We start from the raw sequence: 20,862 nt of genomic DNA, 5'->3' as shown, positions 1-20,862 counted from the left end.
AAAAGTACTTATATTCAGTTCAAAGTTTCGGTATAGCCCCTGTATAAAACTCATCATTTTAACGGTATTTTTCGGGATTTCTAAACATTTTTCAAGTTTTTTTCTTTGGCGGAGGGTAATTAAAGTTCGGTCCGGCCGAACTTAGATGTTTTTTTACTTTTCACATATAAATTTTGCATTTCACTTGGTCAAAGAAACTTACTCTTTTGCTCTCCCATAGTTCACAGCAACATCGAACGCGATTTGATGTTACACACACAAATGAAACCCCCACTCTTCGAGCACTCCCGCTCACGAGCTCTGGTTTATGGATCTATATTTTTCCCCTCGATCTATCTTTTCTCTCTCTCTCTCTCTCTCTCTCTGATTTTTAATTAAACAAAAATAAGACCAACATTGAAGTTATATCAAAATTCAGAAATCTTCCACAGAAATGTTATGGCTGACCATACAAATTGTAGATTTCCATTCCGCCTCTTTTAGTCCTTCAATTCCTCTACAGCATTTCACATTACTTTAAACATTTAATATTTTATTTATCACAATCTCCTCTCTTCTTTCAGATCGTATTGTGAACGAGAATATCGTGACTGCCGCCTACAGACCTGTTACGTTCAATCACCTGCCTATCCCGGCCTATATCCCAGAGCCTTGAACTGCCGCTACAAACTGCACACACGCCAGCCTTATATAAAATTGTATTTGCAGAACGAACAGTTTGCGGTCGATGGTCAAAGGTAAGTTTCAAGTGGCAAATGAGAAAACTTTTCCAAATAACAACAGCAACAACTTTTTAAGCACCCGCGAACAACTTTTTAAACTCTCGTGCAAAAGGAGATGAAATAAAAAACAAAAGTTGGCACATGGATCGGTCACAAGTCGCTCGGATGCAAAGGACGAGCAAGAAATTAGCGTTTATTTAGTTGTTAGTAATTTGTCATTTTGGCACGTTTCCGTTCTCGGGGTTTTTTTCCACAACTTGTTAGGAAATAAAAACAAAAAGAATTCTGCCGAGGTTCCAAGAACTGTTATGTCATTTCTTCAACACCAGCCAACTGCTGTTGCTGGCAGCTGGATCTACTCATCCAGTTGACTTGGCTTCGCCTTTGCCCGAAAAGTGGAAATGTGGTGGAATTCTTCTGGCACAGTGACAATGGCAATTTGACAAACCTAACAAATTTGTGAAAGCAGTTTGGCCATTTGTTTTGGCAGATCATTCCATAAACTATCCCAGCTCACACACACACGCCGACACACATAGTCGCAAAATCACTTTGGAGAAAGCATCTTAAAGTGCTGCCATGTGATTTTCTCAATAAAATGTAAATCGTTATATTTATTTAGCTCCCTCCCCTCTCCTCCTATCAGCACTCAAGAGAAGTACAAAGTTTTGTTTTTTTTTTCCGATATTTTTGAAATGGAATTTTAGAATGCAAAAAGCATTTCCAAGAAACACTAAAAATAAAAGTTTTGCCATCATTTGCAAATGAAGACAAAAGTTTGTCTTCATTGCTCCCTCTGCTGCTGCTGTTGCTGAAGCTTTTGTTATCCCTCAAATGTTTAAACAGTTCGATCTTTCTCGGGTTTTCCGCTTGTTTTTGGTCGGGGCAAATCTCCCTCGTCTGAGGCGACAACCAACAAATTTAAGTATTTATGTGTTATCAATGAAGAAAAACAAAAAACAAAAAAATATGAAATCATATTTCCCCTCAAGACTTCCAGAGCGCGAGGCGCTCAAAAAAAGTTATTCCAATATTTTTATGATTTCATTTCGCATCTCATTATGGAGTTTGAACTTTTCTATCGAAAACGTGAATGGCTACAAACGATGTCAAAAACAAAAAGTGTGTGTGTGTGTGAGGGGAGAAGGGGGAAGGAAAGTTCGTGTGATTTCCCCATCAACACCAAAAAACACACTCATGTGCGTATGTGTGCTTTAGGGAAATCAAAAGTCAGACTATTGCGCTATGAGTTTTATCTCTTCAACTATCAGTTTTCTTTTTCTCACTCATTTCTGTTTATGTGTGCAAATGTGTATGTGCATGTGTGTGTGAGTGTTGTAGAAATTTATGGGGTGTTTGTGCATTAAAAAGTTTTAAATAACTGTTTATTGGAATTGATGCGTTATGAAAGTTCTGCGTAGGTATGTGGCGCCTTCTGTCTGTCTCTCTGGATGTAGGTGTATGCGTGCGTCTGTTTTCATCGAACAACTTCGTCATCCTCATTTGCGGTTGCCAGTTCAAATGCGTAAAATCAAAATTCAAATTATGCTTAAGAACTCATCAGAATCTGTTTTTAAGTTGCCAACAACTTGTTTTCATCGATTTTTGTTTCGTTTCGTCATTCGAATATCTATCAGCGCTTTGATGAGCAGTACTGAGGAACACTGTTTACCATTGGGTAAATTAGTTAGTCCACAGCCACAAGGGAGCAACAGGAAAAACTTTGTGAGACTTTTTATAAAGACGTTGTTTGACTTGATTTTAAAGTTGTGCGGAATGGTGGTGAAGAAGACCAGGAGAAAATTAGGTTAGGGTCGCCTAAACAGCCAAGATTCTAGATTCAGGTTAGTACTTCTTTCAAAACGTCAATGGAAGTACAAAATACAAATAATTGCAATTTAGAACTTCATTATTGTTGAATGCTAAAATGGTGCAGATGCTATGCAATGTCCAAAGAAGGATACAACTTTAAAAGGTAACAGTCCAAATTGCCGTGATTCATAAAGGTTTGACAAATTTGCTGGAGAGGTACCAGAATACAGGGTGAAATGAAAAACCTGCAACCAACTTCAGACTGCTGTCATTGCCACACATCCGAGATTCCAACAGGATCGCACCATCGCTTTCAGTACGCGCCACCCAAGAATGGTTACAAAATGAGGTTCCTCGCTTCATTTCCAGCACACAATGGCCACCAAAATCTCCGGATACCAATCCGTAGGACTATTGTGTCAGGAGAATTTTGGAAAGCAAGGTTGGCACTAAAAAATACCAAAGTGTCGATCATCTCAAGCAAGCGCTTCACCGGGAATGGGCCAAAATACCACAGAGCAACATTCGGGCAGCGTGTGATGGTTTCATTGTCCGTTTAAAGGCCATAATTCGTGCCAAAGGTAACCAATTCGAACAAATCTAAACTTATTCTAAAATTTGATGTTATTTCCGAATTTTTTTGCATTCATTCAATAACATTTAAAAATTATGGCGAATTTTTTCTCACCCTGTATGTATGGGACTTATGGCTATATTTTAATCGATTTTCAACTCATTTGATGCACTTTCGTCCAGGTTGAATTCGTTCGTATGAGCCAAAATCCATTCAGTTCGGACATATATTTACCATTTGGTCCGCAATAAACTTGATATCAAATAAAGATATATATGGAAGTTATATACAAATCTGAACGGATCTTGATACAATTTGGTGAACATATTTCTGAGCTATATTTTTCCGATTACCATCGTTACGGAGTTAATATTACGGTTGTAGAGGACAAAAATAACAAATCGGATGATTAATATATATATCGAAGCTATAGGTATATCTCAACCTATTTCCACCAAATTCGACTTACTTATTTCTATGTTTAATATGGTCGAATCTGCCAAATTTGGGCTATTATTACACAATGTTGGCACAATAAAAAGCAAATCCGACGAAGATATGTGTGGGAGCTATATGTAAATTTTGACCGATTTTCTGCAATTTCAATAGGGTTCGTCCTTGGGCCAAACAAAAATTTGTGTGTAAATTTAATCTCGATCGGGGAATAAATGCGACTTGTACTTTGTTTTCAAGCAGACATGATTCGACGGACAAACAGACATGCATAAATCGACTCAGAATGTGATTCTATACAGATCATCAAATGGAGCTGTGGGTCTATCTCGCTTTCTTCTCCATGTTACAAACAAATGTACAAAGACATAATACCCTGACCACCTTGTGGTGTAGGGTATAAATATTATGCCTAGCAATTCCACACAAATCGTTGGAATTTTTTTCTACCAAAACACAACTCAAAACAACGTCTTACGCTCTAATTCAGTTAACCCTTCTACTTTTGTTTTTTTTTTTTTTCACCGCAAAGACTTGTGATAGAACTGTAATCCCCTATTGCAACCTGCATTGGAAAATTTCTAGGAAATCTTTGCCAAATCCTGTAGATTTTTTCACAAACACCCTTCATCTATAACCGTTTCTTTGAGAATAACCTCAAAATAGCATAAGCAAGTCATTCATTATCTGTGAAATTCAATTTCCATTTCCCACCCCCCACGCCAGCAACGGATTTTTCGTTAAAGCATTTTCCCAAATTCAATTCTTGGTAATTTGATTTAAATAAAAATCCAGCGACTAACGTCAACATTCCCATTATGTTGCTCATTTCTTTAACTGGCATTTACAACAACAAGCTGGGAATGAAAAGAAGGAATAAAAGAAACAACAACAACATTTTAATGACACTTTCTAATCAATTAAATGCTCGAACTGAACACAATGAATGGCAGAAAATCTAATCACCGATCTTTTGCATGGCAAAACATTGATTGAAAAGTGCTACGAAGTCGATACGCTTTCGATTTCTGATAGAAACCAATACAAATTGCTGGCGTTGTTGTTGTTCCTCTTCTTCGCATTGCCGGGTCCAAAACCCAGCCACCAATACCACAGCGATGGAGTATCTGTCAATTTAAATCTGTTTCAATTCCGCCTGCCATTCCTGTCTTCAGTTGATTTTCTTTCACTTGGTTCAATGAATATGAATTGGGAAAAAAGAGGGCAGAAGGATGACGAAGTGGGGGATAGAGAACTGACAAGATGTAGACACAGCAATGTTCATACATTAATTTCCGTTTACGGAACATCAAAAAAGAAACAGAGAAGAAAGACGAACGAATGAAACAAATTCCTAATAAAAAAAGAAGAAAAAAAAATCAAGCGACAGTCGTTGTCGTGGCCATCGCCGGACCGACCGTCAGACATTAGGTCTTCGAGTTAAATAAGCAGATATTTGCTATGCAGACATTCATTCCTTCATTCATCCATCTCCTTGGATGGCTGACTGAGTGATGTACAGCGGGTAAATGTGGCACTCAAGAAATGTCTGAGTGACCCTGTGCTCCTTGCACAAGGACACTGCGAGTGGCCAGCTAACAAATGTTCTGCTCAGGTCGTTTATACGCCATACAAATGTTGCTCGTGTACACATTTGTTAAACTGAATGGGAATTTAGTTGGCCAGATAGCTGGCTTCCTTATCGTCATTACCGGCAAGGATTCCAAAGTTACTGTTACTTTTGTCGTTGCTTCCTTTTTTTTTTGCTGGAACAGGATTCCTTTCGTTATCATTACGTGTTCATTGAACATTAATGCCAAGGAAATAAGTGGAAGGAGTGATGATGGGTAATGCAGCACAGAACCGAGGAGAGAGAGAATGAAAACAGGAATCTGCAAAACAAATTCAAATTAAAAGCTTTGTGGAAAATGCAAAAGAGATGGAGGAAAAACCGAACAAGAAAAAATGGAAATACCCCCAAGAAATTCATTGAATTGTTAAACACTTTAGTTTATCTAAAGCTGTTCGTGATATTAAACAAATAAATATTTGAGGGGAAACTAAAAAGAACCAAAAAAAAGAAAACAGGGGAGGAGTTCCAACAATTAAACTGGGCAACAAAATTTAATTTAATTCGAAAATTACACCACCAATACCACAACGAGGGAAATGGAGAAGAGAGGGGGTAAAAATGGATGGCATGTGTAGCGGATGTAATCGGTTACACTGTTCGACAAAAGTGTTTGCCATGAAAATTCAACATAATTTTCCGCATATGCCAAAGCTCAAATCTTAATTTCCAAAACATTTAGAAGCCCAAAAATATCCTTTTTCGGCACTTATCCTCAGGTCAAAGAAATGAAGGCCAAAACTACCCAAACTACTTTCATGTGATTTTTCTGAAGTTACGAAAATTCAAAAAGTGGACTCACGGCGAATCTGTCCTTCTAAGAAATTAATGTGCTAACCAAGGCGTTCACCCTAAAAAGAAATTTCCACTCCACCCGGTATGTACTTAAATATAAGAAAGTTTTGGTCAGCATATAAAATATAAGCAGATATTTCGATTTTTATAAAGGTCCTTTTCATATATGCAATGCATTAAATACCAACACCAAAAAAATCCTCCAGGTATTCTATAAATATAAACCTCAGCCTTGCTATGTCAAGCGTGATGTTTCTAGATGCTAATGTCAAGATTTCAAAAAATTAAAGGAACCTCAATGCTTCCAATAGTCTCATCCTTTGCAAACAAACCATAACCTCGATAGCAAATCGTGTAGGTCAAATGTCTTCCACATTTGCCTTACTTCACAAGCTAAGGTACACTTCAACAACGATTTGCCTGTGTTATTCTTGCAACGTGTGGCGCGGGGGGAGATGTAACAAAAACAAAGATAGAAAACACCTGCTCTCCTGTTTTTGCCAATTACAACATTGTAGACCAAAAATAACATCAGGTCTGATCACATTTCGCAAGAAAGTTGGGAGAATAAAACCTTTTAAAAATAATGAAAATGACAGCAATATACCCGGTTACGACAACAATTACAATAGCAGAAACAACTACTACTACCACCACCACCACCACTGGCAAACTAAATGCGTAACAATTGTAATAAAAAGCGGATGTAGCAAAAATTCACCGACGGTGAATAATTTTTCTCGGAGCACCGAGAAAGGAAATGCCAAACAAATTTCTTAACGCCAAAACAAGGAGACAAAGGTCAAAACGTTAAGACAATACAAGCTGTAAAAGCCAGGGCCGTAAATGTTAACAAAATTGTTAAAGTCACCAAGAACAACAACAACAACAATAACAACACTCGCACTTCCAGGCAGACGACAGACGAGGGCAAACAGTTTTCGGAACGGCAAACGATGACCTTCTTCATCCTTCATAAAAATGTCTATAAAAATTAAGATGTCATAACCTAACCTAAAAGTAAATAGAAGTAACGAAACAAAACAGAAATATGCCACCAGAGTCCAATTGCTTTGTTGTTGTTTACTTTTCGTGGGGAATAAGGCAAAAACAACACAAACACACAAACGCACACAGAAACAAAATAATATTAAAAATTCCGTTTCCGGGTTTTGATTAATTTTTGCAAAAGGAAACGGAAGATAACGTCAAATGAATTGGCGTCACCAAAAAAAGAAAAACATAGAACTGAACGAAGGAAATTTAAGTTCAATTAAAAGCTTTGACGACCTCTCAAAAAACCAGTTAAAAAGTATCAGTCGGTATTGCCGACAGATATATACCCTCAGCCTACGTTATTTAAATAATATTTTTTGGCTAGTATTACGATTATTCAAACGTTTGACCCTCTATGCAGCAGGTTCCGAAGAAATGGGTCAATATTGTCCATTTCGTATTTTATGCCAAATCATAAAAACACATAAAATTATTGAAAATTGTGACACTATGTGGGTGAGGTGCCAGAAGGGCTTCGAAGATATATACAAATTTTGTGTTAGCAAAAATTTTGTATGTTTGAAATTTGCAGAGAAGCTTATTTCGCTTTATTTGAGCGTTTTTTTTTTCAAAATCTTGAACCCTATGTATGGGAGAGGTACCGGAAGAAATGGTTCGATCTATACCATCTTTATAACAGATCTTGTGTTGATAGAAATATTCAGATGTGCCAAGTCTAAATGGAATCGGATGTTAATTTGGCGTTTTATGAGCCACATGGGTATTCAAAATGTCAACACTTTGTGGGGGAGGTACCAGAAGGAGTGGACCGATATATTCCATTTTAAGACCAGATCTTAGGTTTATAGAAATATTGGGGTGTGTGAAATTTTAAGACGTTTGGTTCCTTACATAACATTTTATATGAGTTAGAATTATTCAAAATTTTGACCCTTTGTGGTGGAGGTACTTGATGGAGTGGACCGATATAGTCCATTTTCGCACCTGACCTAGCACTTACGCAAATATTAGGATTCGCAAAGTTCGAGCAAAATCGGATCATCCTTTCTCTTTCTGTGCAGAAAATATTTTTTTTGCAAATTTCGGCCTTTTGTGGGGGAGGTACTTGATGGAGTGATCCGATATTGTCCATTTTTGCACCTGACCTTGCGCTGTTACAAATATTAGGATTTGCAAAGATGGGGCAAAATCGGATCATCCTTTCTCTTTCTGTGCAGAAAATATATTTTTTTTTTTGAAAATTTCGACCTTTTGTGGGGGAGGTACCAGAAGGAGTGGGCCGATGTATTCCATCTTCACACCAGATATTACGCTAATAAAATTATTGGGATGTGTGAAATTTGAAGACAATCGGACTCTTACTTCACATTTTATAAGAGTTGTTATTATTCAAAATGTTGACCCTTTGTGGGGGAGGTACTTGATAGAGTGGACCAATATTGTCCATTTTCGCACTTGACCTAGCACTGACAAAAATATTAGGATTTGCAAAGTTGGAGCAAACCCGGATCATCATTTCTCTTTCTGTGCAGAAAATATATTTTTTGAAAATTTCGAACTTTTGTGGGGGAGGTACCAGAAGGGGTGGACCGATATTGCCCATCTCCGAACTCGATCTAAGTTTGACAAAAATATTACGATGTACAAAGTTTGGACCAAATCGGGTACTCCCTTCGAGAGTTATCGTGCGCACCAGCCAGCCAGACAGACAGACAGACGGACGGACGGACATCGCTAGATCGACTCCAAATGTCCTGAAACGGATTTGGTCCAAAGAGACCTAGGGTCTAAAACCGTTATTTCGACTAGGCACGTTTTTACCGTATCAAATGATATATACCCTCTGTAGCCATATGGCTGAGGGTATAAAAAGTTGTTCCAGAAAGTTATTACATGCTGAGATTCTTCAACGAGAGGTGTTGAGGGGATTCATTTTTTATTTACATCACGCATGGGTGTGTGTGTGTGTGTGAGTGAGGAAAGCCAGACGTGCTCAATTAAAAGAACATATCTCTTTGAAGCAAACTTTTGACCAGCCAAGTGTGATTTAATTTGAAAACTCATAAAACACCAGCCTAAACCAGCCGACAGACGGGCCATCATCTGTGAGCCTATGTATGGGGAGCAAGAATTTTGGCAAGTTTTTACAGGAATTTAATTAAATCCTGAAAGTAGAAATAGAAAATATGAATGTTTTAGATTTTTTGCCCTATACAGTTGCTGGGGGGTAAGAAAAAAAACCTAAAATGACATTTAAACTCAGAGGTATAGTATTGGAAGCCAATAGGTAAGGGACTGAACACAAGGTTAAGTTTGGAGAGTCCAATGAATTATGGGTAAAAGTTAAGATTTTCTAGAGCATTGAAAGGAAGATGTTCACACGGCTGTCCAATTAAAGGGTGAAGGAATACGTGAGGTATTTTACAGCTATTTTCATAGCATACACCCAGGATATAAAGTCAAAGAAAAATGGACTACACCGTACAGGATCTCCTTGTATCTCTTTGTATCGAAGGATGCTACAGGTGTCAACAGAAGAGCGAAATTATCCAAAGCGTTGGATCCCTCAGAATCTCTATGGTTATCTTAAAGTAACTGGATGAACTAGAATTCAGGGAAGCCGAAACAAGTATTTTAATTACCCATGGCCTCTTTTTTAATTCCCGATGCCTGGGAAAATTCAGGAAATACACGATGCGAAAGCCAGAAAAACTTTTTAATTCAAGGCGAGGAATATAGAAATATAAGATAAAGTTCAGAAGGCTGCCCTTTTCGTCACATGGGTTAAGAGATGGGGTCACCTTGTAAAATGCAGTTTCATAATTCCCCATAAAGACCACATAAGGGTCTGCATTCCAGAGCTGTCTGATATAAAATAGTAATTGTTATATTATACGAACGTATTCAGTTCTGCCAAAACTCTTCTAAAAATCAAAAAACCTACACAAGCCTGGGAATTTATATGCAGATCCAAGGAAATAACAGTGAACCCCTAGATCAGTATTCATATTATCTAAGGCTGAATAGGATTCGAAGTCGAAGAAGCATTCCCAGATTACAACATTCCCAGATTACATTCCAACCTCTTATAGAAGACGTTGACTAATTTAATAATCCAGACAAGTTTTGGCCCGGAGTTAGAACTCTATTTGCATTGGTCCATTTCAAACCTATTGATTCTTTTTTTCTAAAAAATGGAGGGAGTGATCCCTCTAATGAAGATTTACTATTTTTATCCGGAAATATGTCCTCCAATTTTTTTTTTTAATAAACTTGTGGTGCAATTCAATAATATTGTCTCGAATCTGGTTAGGATTGATTTATTGATTCATTAAATTCCATATTTTCTGATTCTTCAGGTTATGAATATTTGACCATATATGTAGATGTCCCAACTTATTTCGGAAATATATCACTTATTACAATTTCCTGGCATTAGAATAATTGTATATGGAAAATAATTATCATTTAGCTGTTCCCCCACACATTTTGCAAATCAGAATTGTGTCAATAATTATTCATTCGCCACACACACGCACGCACACACTGACGCACGCACACCCACCCAGTTAATATCATTTGCTCAACATTAACTCCACGTTTTACAAATTGAGACAAATGTACGTGACGAGAGTGACAAATTATCTATTTCAAGTTTAATAAAATTAAATGGCACCTTCTGTTCCCACTGCGCGATGGTCACCCTGGGGACAAATGAGGAGGACCAGCCACCTAACTTCTCTCTCTCCCTCTTTCTCGCCTCATTGTCATTATTGTTGTTTCAATGTTTTGCTCAATGGCACAACACTGCAACGTTTCATTGGAAACGATAAAATTTTTTGAAAAATGCATATCATCATCATTCGATCATAAATCATAATTCAATTTTACAAATTGCTGGCAAATGTTCCACAGGATGACAACGAAAGCAAACACAGTGGGGATGAGGAGGGGTGGGCTGGGGTACAGTGCGGGAAGCTCGCGAGGCTAGAGGTATTAGTTGGACATACCCTCATTTAAAACAGTTGCTTGTCATCATCAATTATTTAAATGTAAAATGGAAATGTTGGATAGAAATTGAAAAAACAACAACAACAACAACACCAACAACAACAGTGTGAACGAAAGATGGGAAATTGTTTGGTAACTTTATAATTATGGCTAACTTGGCATTACATCGACGAGAGCATTGTTGGCCTGGCCGGCTCACTGTCCAGAATCATTGTCCTTCTGCTACACGGCATCAGTGGCGGTGACTGGTCGATGCTGCTTTTGCTGACTTTGATTCTAATGATAATGCTGATGTGACAGTATTTCACTCGCAGCCCGGCTGCTGCGATTGGACCCCAGCATGACCATTATGGTTATCGCTAAATTCCACCATAATAGTAGGATAACAATTTCATCATGTGGTCTACAAATATGAAGGGACGCACATGCCAACCAACCGTCACTCAGACCGATCGACCAACAGACAGACGATTTGTGGACGAATGCGTGTGTTTTCGTGAATAATGATGATGATGATGATGATGACGATTACAATCAACCAAATCGCCATCACATTCCCCACCAAAACCAAAAACAAACGCAAAAAATAATCACTTGAAATGCTTTGTTAAAATTCATGGATGATAATGAGCCTGCAGGACGTCTGTTCTCAGTTGGCGCTAATGTTCGAAAAAGTCCTGCTTTTTATGCTGTCACCATTCGCGGTTGGTCGTTGAAATTTCCGTGATGTCGACAATGATGAGGATATTAGAAAGTTTTAAACCTTCAAGCCAAGTGACGTTGTAATGATGCGAAGACGAGGTCATTAATTCCTAGCTTATGTTTGTCAAGAGCTCTATGAAGGAGAGGGAGGGGCGGAGGATCTGGTGCAAGGAAATAAGTGTTGGCGATACTTGCCAACTTAAAATTGTGACATTAAATTTGATGATTGTCAAATGTTGGGCTAGACCCGTCGACGGTGTCATTTGTTTTGATTTTTATTTTTATATTCTGTCTTTGCAGATGCGAAAATGTCATGACCTGTCCCATTCGCCACATTGGTTCCGGCAACGAGCATTGTCCCTACGACTGGTTGGCTGTCTACGATGGACGCGATGAACATTCACCGCTGATTGGTAAATTCTGTGGCCTAGGAAAATTCCCCTTTAGTATTATAGGTAAGTACGGACAAGGAAGCGGTGGCAAGAGAGATTCAAATATGTGGTAATTTTCAAGTTTGCATACTGCCTGTCACGATTAATTTTTAAGGGAGTCAAACATTGTTAAGCTGTTCATGGAAAATTAAAAGAAAAATCTCAGAGAGATCTAGAGAGTTTTAAGATTCGCTCTTATTGGTATAGAGTATGCTCCTTTTTCTTTTTATACTTGCAGGAATACTCCCACTCCAATCCGATCCTTTGACATCCTCTACAAAAGAATTTATTTTTTCTCCCTAACAGCTTTCCCCCTTCCAATAGAGAATTGGCCAAAATTCCTCTCTCTTTTCTCAATGCAGGTCATTCACTATTTCATATGAGAAGTGGTAGTAGCCATGCCTCTCGTTAATAATAATTTCCAAATGTTATTTGCAATAACTAATATTAGTTTTCCACTTGAACTTTAAAGTTCTAACGGTATGCTGATAATAATAACCCTTGACCCCAATTCTTTGGAAAAACATTTAAATGGGCTTCGAAGTGTTCACGTGTGTGCGTGTGTATGAATATCTCTGTGTGTGTGTGTGTGTTTTCATGTACTTGGCATTTTATTGAATATTTTTTCAATTGCAACAGTTCGGAGAAGTGCTGCTCAAAATTGAATTGTGAATGAAATTAAAATACTTAGAAGAGCGAACACATATTCCCCCCCCCCCCCCCAAAGCGAGGTGGATCACTCCGTTTAATGTTTGGCAATGTAACTGCATTTATCCCTTAAAGGAAGCAAAAAAAGGGTCTAGTCGCAATGCAAATAACAAAGTTAAAGAAGTAATTTATGCAAACGTGTGATTGCACCCAGAGGGGTTGGGGGTGGAGGTAGGGGATGACTAACTATTCCAAAAAAATGCTTTCAACTTCAATAGCTTATGTAGAATTTTATTAGTGTATGTGTTGGCTTGTTGACCCCTTGACATGTCCTGTTAATTTGTAAATGCATCCTTCCATACTACTGAACACACCCATGCACACACACACGGACAAATGAACTCAATTCCACCTTTGCCCTCCATGGAATCGGATCGATACGTACGAGTTCTGAGCTATGTAAATGGCAATGAGTACCAATAAACATTTGTAGATGTCTGTATCAGTTGCTATTTGCTTTGTCACTTTGGATATGGCTCCTATCTTGCTGCCCGGTTACATGTGGGGGCCAGTTACCAGTTGCCGATTGGATTGGCACAAACGGAGTCCATAATCAAAACCCAAATATGGCAGATGAGGGATATTGAAATGCTAATGCAATTAATATTTATTAAATGTTTATTCGGACCAACAGCATATCACACCTACATCTGAATTGGCATTCCTTTGGCCGCATTGGGCATTGATGCCTACCAAATGTGACAAAATGTCATAGCCATGGTATACAGTGAGAGAAATTTGGGGAGGGGGGGATCTTATGGGTCTTGGCTCAAGTCATCATGAGTAGTATGGAAAAAATGCATACTCGGACTCAATATTTGGAAGAATGGAAGAATTTAGTCTTAATACTCTGCTAAAATTTCACAATAGTTCACGGTTTCTCAAAAAGTTCACGGTAATATCTTCAACATTATTAAAAATAAATTAATATTTAATATTCAATTTACTAATATTAATATTTTTATAAATACATGAAATATAACGAAAAATGAGCCATGAAATGGGCCTCTTGACATTTATTAATTCTGCAAAGGGCAGCATCTATACCCTACGAACGATGAAAACTCTTAATTAATTATGTAAAACGCTTAGATATTTTAAACTAAATTTTCTTAACTTACATCCAAACTTTAATTTTTCCCCGTGTATGATACCAAATGACAACACCGATGTGTCTATTTTGAATGTGTGTCAACTCCATGTCCTCCATTGCTCTCCCCCCAACAACCCCTCTCTACTACCATCTTTCATTCGATATGTATGAATTTGTTTATTTACAGTGATATTGTTGTTGATGTTGTTTTTGTTGTTGTTGTTCATACTGTGTTGTTATTTCCATTACAGGCACTTCACAATACATGTACGTTGAGTTCGTTACATCACCTGCTGGACCTCTGCTCAACACTGGCTTCCACTTCAATGTTGGCAATTGGCCAGGTCATGTCGAAACGGCTGGCATCAAACACGGCATATGCGATTGGCTGCTAAGTTCTGACTCGCTCAAAGATAGCAGTGCCAGTGAGGGTATATTCCTGAGCATAGCCCACTGGTATCCGCCAAACACCTCATGCAGTTATCACATCAAAGGACGAGCTGGTGAAATAGTGCGTCTATATTTTCCAAGGTAAATTTCACATTTTACATTGCAGCAAAACGAGAGAACAACAAAAAAAAAATGCTAAATTAGAAAAAAAAACAACAAAAATCTATTGCAAAGAAATTCACAAACTACACAAAGGCCAGTAGCTATGCTGTTAGCTAGCCAGCCAGCTAGGAGATTGTTTACCAGTTCGGTCCTTAATAAATCAATATGACAAATGTTTGTGTAAATTCTTTAAACCAAAACTAAACAATGCAACTGAAAATGAAATTGTTTTCCTCTTGGAAAATATTTCCATTTTCATATGGCTTTATGTGTGTATAGATGTTTCCATGCAAGTGTGTGTATGTGTATTTTCGATCTCTATAGGATATGAATTTTATTTTTTCTTTTTGTGCTTTTCTAATTAGCCCTGCATATCGGAGTATTTTTTTTTTTTCAGTTTTAGATGAAAAATTCCGAAAATGTTTTTCTAGAAAAATAATTGGTATGTATAAGGAATACCATTAGATATTCAGAAAATATGCCCAAAAACAAAATAAATATTTTTTAATAAAGATGTCCAATAGAAAGGAAAATATTCAATAAGGGTAGTGGACATTTCAAATTTAGAGATGAAATTAAGTCAGTTGGGCTCAACATCAAGAAGGATTCCCTTAATCAATTGATGTCTATGAGTTCTAGATTTGTGAATTCATCAAACTTTTTCAAGAGACTTCTCAGGGTCTGTGGATTGCGAGCCCAGAAAATGGAACTGGTGTAGTCTTCTAATATCCTTTACGACTTTTAGTTAGCCCACGAATTGTCGTAGAAGGATTGCATTTCTTTATATTATCTGCTTTCATGACCACAAAATATCCGCAAAAATTCTCAAATATTATCCCTTTTGTATAAATAACAAATTTATTAAAAAGTCTTAGTATATAATTTCCCATTATTATCCCCCTCCACCTCTCCCTTCCCCTCCGGCAAACTGTAAAACCTTGAAAATAACCACAACAATTAACTATTCTTTGCGAGTTTAGAACACTTTTCGCCACACAAACTTCTTGTTGTAGCAGCATTATCATTGTTTTGGATCTATTATGTCTTGAATAAAGTTTTCTCGAACACACACACACACACACATACACACGTCTCTATACAAACACACATATACAGCTAATAAATTATTTACCACAAACACACTAAATAGCATCGAGTAATCCTAACGAAAGTTCTAAATGAAAATTCCTAGAAAATTTAATCATGTCTAAGGAAAATGTTCGCTGGTACTGGTCTCCCCCTCCCCCTCTCCCTATATCTGACTTCCTCTTTTGCACTTTTCTTCCATTCTACGGCTTGAAGCAACTTGCAACTTGTGTCAAAGATAGTTTCGTGTTGAGGTTTTCGCCGGTTTTTAGTTTCAATTTCAGACAAGTAGTTGTTGTCATCGTTGTTGTTTGCGGTGGCGATGGTGTTCTCACTGCGCTCCCACACTTACACTTTGGCCATTAACTTTAACGGCAACAATTCTGCCACATCTTATTCCAAGTGTAACATATTTTTGTGGCTGTTTCTGCTCCAACAACAACAACAACAACAGCAGCAACAGTAACAAAAAATATTTTCAATTTCGTCTGTTTTCATGGCAATATTTTTGCAAGTGTAAGTGCGGGAGTACTTCGGTGTGTGTGTGTGGGTTTGTGTGAGTCTCGTGTGTTGGCTCACTCTCTTCACTGCCAACGGAAGTGGTTGAAGAAAAGTGAACAACTTTGTATTGTTCCGAGAAGTTGATGAGAACACAACGACAACAACGCCACAGCACGTTCGGGAAGTATTCTCTGCCTTTGCCTTTGCCTCCTCCTCCTTCTTCTTTTTTTGCCACTTAAGTATTTTAATGAAAATTCTAGTAAAGATTTATGTGACGTTTTAATTTAACCTGTCACTTGGGTTAAAATGCCGCGTCGTCTGGTATTGTAAAACTTTATATGAATGTTTGTATGCCAATGGAGTGAGTGTGTATTTGTGTGTGTGTGTGTGGGATCGCTGATGTTAATGCAGGCATATGTGTGAGTTTGTGTATTGGTCTGTGTCAAGAGAGTCATTGCTGTTGTTATATTCAACTGTAAATGTGCTGTGTCACGCCATACAATACCCGCTCTCATTCTTGGAAATACAAAACACTCACACACACACGAACACAACTCATAAACATGCAATGAAAAATGTTTGGGAAAATGAACAAAGAACACAACAACAACAACGAAAAAAGGAGTAGTAGAAATGTCAGCAAAGTATAAACGCTGTGAAAGTAAAAACTCTGATGTTGAACAGACATAAAAATTTCACTACAAATAATTCGGATGATGAAGATGATGACGAGGACGACGAGGACGACGAGGACAATGCCGCTGATGCTCCCCATGATGATGGGCATGAAGGATAGCTGCTGTTTTTAAAAGCAGCATCCACCTTTAAAACTTCACATCTATTTTATTTTTGTTTCCCTTGATAAAGACATATGACTTGTGACATTGTAAATGTTGCTGTTGTTGTTGTTGTTGCTGCTGTCGTTATTGTCATAAGCACTATTGTCGTCATCATCGCCATCGTCGTCGTCGTCACAATTGCCCTTACAGATTATTGTTTGTAGTTTTGTTGAATGGTTTCGTGTCAGAAAAAAATGGGAATTTTTCTTTTGCTGGAAAACAAAGCTGCATTTTACTGCGAATGCAGATTCCTTGAATGAATGTGAAATGCTTTTCTCTTTTTTGTTTTTTTGAGAAAGTTGAACTATAGGTTGACTAGAGGCCTGGAAAATTGCAGATAACACCAAATTAGTTCAAAGCAAAGAAAATAGTTTTGACAAGGTAAACAAAAGTTTATTTGGCATTCTTGGTGATAGAAAAGGGTTGATTATAGCCTAGCTGATGGAAAAATTAGAGATGAGCTTAAGGGAGTATTCATAGAGGAAATGAAGGCAGTTTTTATTTTCGTAAAATAGCGGACTGAAGTCTTTGAAGTCGACCTAAAAGGAGTCTATATAGTCCAGCTGAAGGAAGTCTTTATGACGAGCTAACGAGAGCTTATGAAGACCACCTAAAAGAAACTTAATAAAGTCTTTGATTACTAACTAAAGCAGCTATTTAGGCTAAGCTTTTGAAATTTTCTTAGACCAGCTAAAAAATATTTTTTTCTGAGCGAAAATGGAGTCTTTTCTCACTGAAGGGAGTCTTTATTACGACTTAATAGGTACTATACAGACGAGCTGAAAAAAAATATTTCTACACAAGCTTAAAGGACTCCCTATTACCCAGCATGAGGAAGTCTTAATGAGAAACTGAATTGAGTCAAAAGAGATGAGAGGATTTTGTATTTCTTTGAAGGCAAAGTCACTATGGTTTAATTGGAGGAAGTCGTTGTAATTCATTGAGGTGGAGAGAGTCTTCATAGCTAAAATTAACAGAGACTTTATAGACGACGGTCTTGAGATAGTCGTGACAATCGAATAGCTAAAGGGAGTATTTATAGACTGGCGAAAAAGATCCTGTGTAGACGAACTGGAAAAATTATTGACGGACAAGCGAGGAGGAGTCTTCATAAAGGATCTGAGGGGTGTCCTTATGACATTTTAAAGGGACTTTTTTAAAGACGATTCCTTTAGCTCGTCGCTGAACAAAGTCTTTGCAGGTTAGCTGAAGGAAGTACTAAAAAAACTATTATTGTTTTCCGAGACCAGCACAAAATGTCCGTGGAGACAAGTGGATTTTCTTTGTAAACAAGATGGAGGGAGTTTATTTTCAGGAAGTTATTAAAGATTAATTAATAGTGTTTATAAACTAGCTGAAGGTAGTCGTTATAGATTAATTGAGGAACAATTTTTAATGAGCTCATGTACGAGCTTAAGCGAGGATTGACTGAAGGGAGTCCCTATGGACTAGAGGAAATTATTCTTTGTAAATGAGGTATGATTTACAAGTTCTAGAGCGTTTTCCAAAAGCATTGGTTATACCTTTTATAAAATCACTTTGAGATGAGCTAAGGGGGTCTTTGTAGATGTCTTGTAGGAGTCTTAATGGACCAGCCAAGGATTTTTTATGAGGGACTGGTGAAAATATTTGTAGTCGAGATGAAGGATTTTTCCATGATGCGCTGAAGAGAATATTCATATGCAAGCTGGAGGAAGACCACTTCATCTAGACTAAAAAGGACACGGCCTAATGGGAGACTGTCATAAAGAATTATTTGAAGACTAACGAAAGAGTAGACCAGCTGAAAATAATCTTCATACAGGAACTAAGGAAGTCTCTATTGGCTACGTGAAGAAATTCTTTGTATTCGAGCTGAATTTAATCTTCATTGACAAGCTTAAATAATCTTCGCGGACCAGAGAGTTCGGAAGAGGGGAATCTTTATATATTTGGCTGAGGGGTATTTTGGGAAACTCTGAAAATTAGTTGATGGAAAATAGAAAAATTTTGGACTAGGTAAAGGAAGTCATATAAGTCTAGCAAACGGATGTGTTTGTGATAAGGTGAAAGAGTCTTTGTTGACTCCCGATCTTTGTAGACAAAAGTAGTCTTTGTAGTCAAATTGATGACAGGTTATATAGATGAGTGGTCTCAGCCTGTATAAATGCTTCCATCGAAAATATCAGTATTTTACTACTACATCCATTTTGTTTTCATTACACCCCATTGTAAAATCACCTTTTGTTAATTCGCAAAATTCTGCTTTTCATTATTATTCTGTACGTGTGTATTGCAATTTTTTTCGGTTTTTTCGCTGGCAAAGTTTTAAAATTCTTTGTTTTACAGCAGCACCGCACACACACACACACTCACACGCCAAGTAACATATGGTGGCAGCATTTACGTTTATGTTTGCGGGTGCGAATGCGAATACGGATGTATGAACAGCATATGGATAAGAATGTGTTGTACACTCACTCACGTAAATATATATGTATGGACTAACTGCACACACCCTCTGCTGAAGTCAGTAATTTCTTCGTTAAAATTGGTGTCTAGACACTGTCAACATTTTGCAACCGTTTAAAAATTATTCAAAGGGTTTTTTTTTCGCGATACAAAGGGGAGTGTTACGAAAGGAATGATGGAAATTGGGAAATTTTAGCTATAGCTTTGCATTAAAATGTGTAGAAGCTATTTATTGATTTTTTTGAAAACCTAAAACATTTAGAGAAAAAATTGTGGCCTCTTGCTTTTGTTTATCATGTTTGCATCACAGAGATCTCCCCCTTTTGTAATTCCTTGATTGTGAAAAAATTATTAAAAATCCTCATTTTACCATCTTACATGCAGTGTTCGCCATTTAATTTGCAATGCTTTTGACTTCTTTTGTTATTAACATTCGCATGTGTGTGTGTTTGTATGTGCATACGTTTTTCATCAACAATTTAATTATCGCGCAGCATTCCGAAATATAACTCAAAATAATTTATTCGTTACAATTTCTCCTTCTTATTATATACTTCTGGGTATTTAAATTCTTCTTTTTTTTTTTGTTTTACGGCAGTACCTTTTGTGATCCTCACTCTTGTTAAGTACCGTCAATTTCGTAACGAAGACATGGGTAGTAAGTTGTTATCACGGTGTATGTGTGTGTGTAAGTGTGTTGTATGGATTGCAGGCAGCTTGTGACTCGTGTCCTTTGCACTATGACTTTGTATGTCCAAGCACACACGCATACGCACACACACACATGCTCACATTTATATTCATTTTGGAATTCATTTACATTTTAACTTTTCGATAAAGGTTAACGAGAAACAATGCGTAAGAAGGTGGCACGATGCATATTAAGGAGAGGCCATGGCGCTGCTGGGCCTATGGCTTAACAAGAAGCACTGCATAAAGAGTATTTTACTGATTGATCTTGTTTTAAGAATAATTGGGATTAAAAGAACAGAGGCTACGTGGAAATGAAGTCAGCAGTGGAGGTTGAAATGTGAATTATAAAATTCGAAGGAATATTTTTTTAAATTTAAGTAAAATTGCTTGTAATTATTTTCGAGTACATAGAATAGATCTTTCAATACTCAACTCGTAATATTTACCATTTTCAAGCTTTTGGCTAGAAAACCGTTCCTGTTTCCGAAAACCTATTAAGACTTGTAAGCAAATTCGATAATAAAATAATCTTCAACAACTTTTTACTAGAAAAAAATTGACCGAATCTAATCGGTTTTGGATCTAGTTCTGATTTCAGTATACTAGTTTTGCCGTACTTTCTCGGCAATGTGTCTCTCTCAAAGCGAATTTCCTATTTCTTTCTTCTACTAGTTTTAGTAAACAAGTTAAAAAGAATCAGTCGGTATTGCCGACAGATATATTCCCCCAGCCAATGTTAGATTATTTATATATATGATTATTCAAATGTTTGACCCTATATGGAGTAGGATC

The 20,862-nt window shown here is 37.3% G+C and overlaps 1 protein-coding gene across 2 annotated transcripts in view; it reads left to right on the top strand.

Moving 5' to 3' along the window:
- Window positions 1-20,862, top strand: part of LOC101888774 (uncharacterized) — a 177,615-nt gene that overhangs the window by 146,098 nt on the left and 10,655 nt on the right. For both annotated transcript variants that reach the window (XM_011294932.3, XM_011294933.3), the window contains exons 6-8: window positions 564-737; window positions 12,017-12,171; window positions 14,200-14,479. In XM_011294932.3, the coding sequence (XP_011293234.2) occupies window positions 564-737; window positions 12,017-12,171; window positions 14,200-14,479 (609 nt within the window). The remainder of the gene's footprint in view (window positions 1-563; window positions 738-12,016; window positions 12,172-14,199; window positions 14,480-20,862) is intronic.

This window comes from Musca domestica, unplaced genomic scaffold (assembly GCF_030504385.1).
Source record: "Musca domestica strain aabys unplaced genomic scaffold, Musca_domestica.polishedcontigs.V.1.1 141, whole genome shotgun sequence".
NCBI classification, from domain to species: Eukaryota; Metazoa; Arthropoda; class Insecta; order Diptera; family Muscidae; genus Musca; species Musca domestica.
The sequence above is the reverse complement of the archived record's forward strand: the minus strand, read 5'-3'. Positions and strand labels throughout refer to the sequence as shown.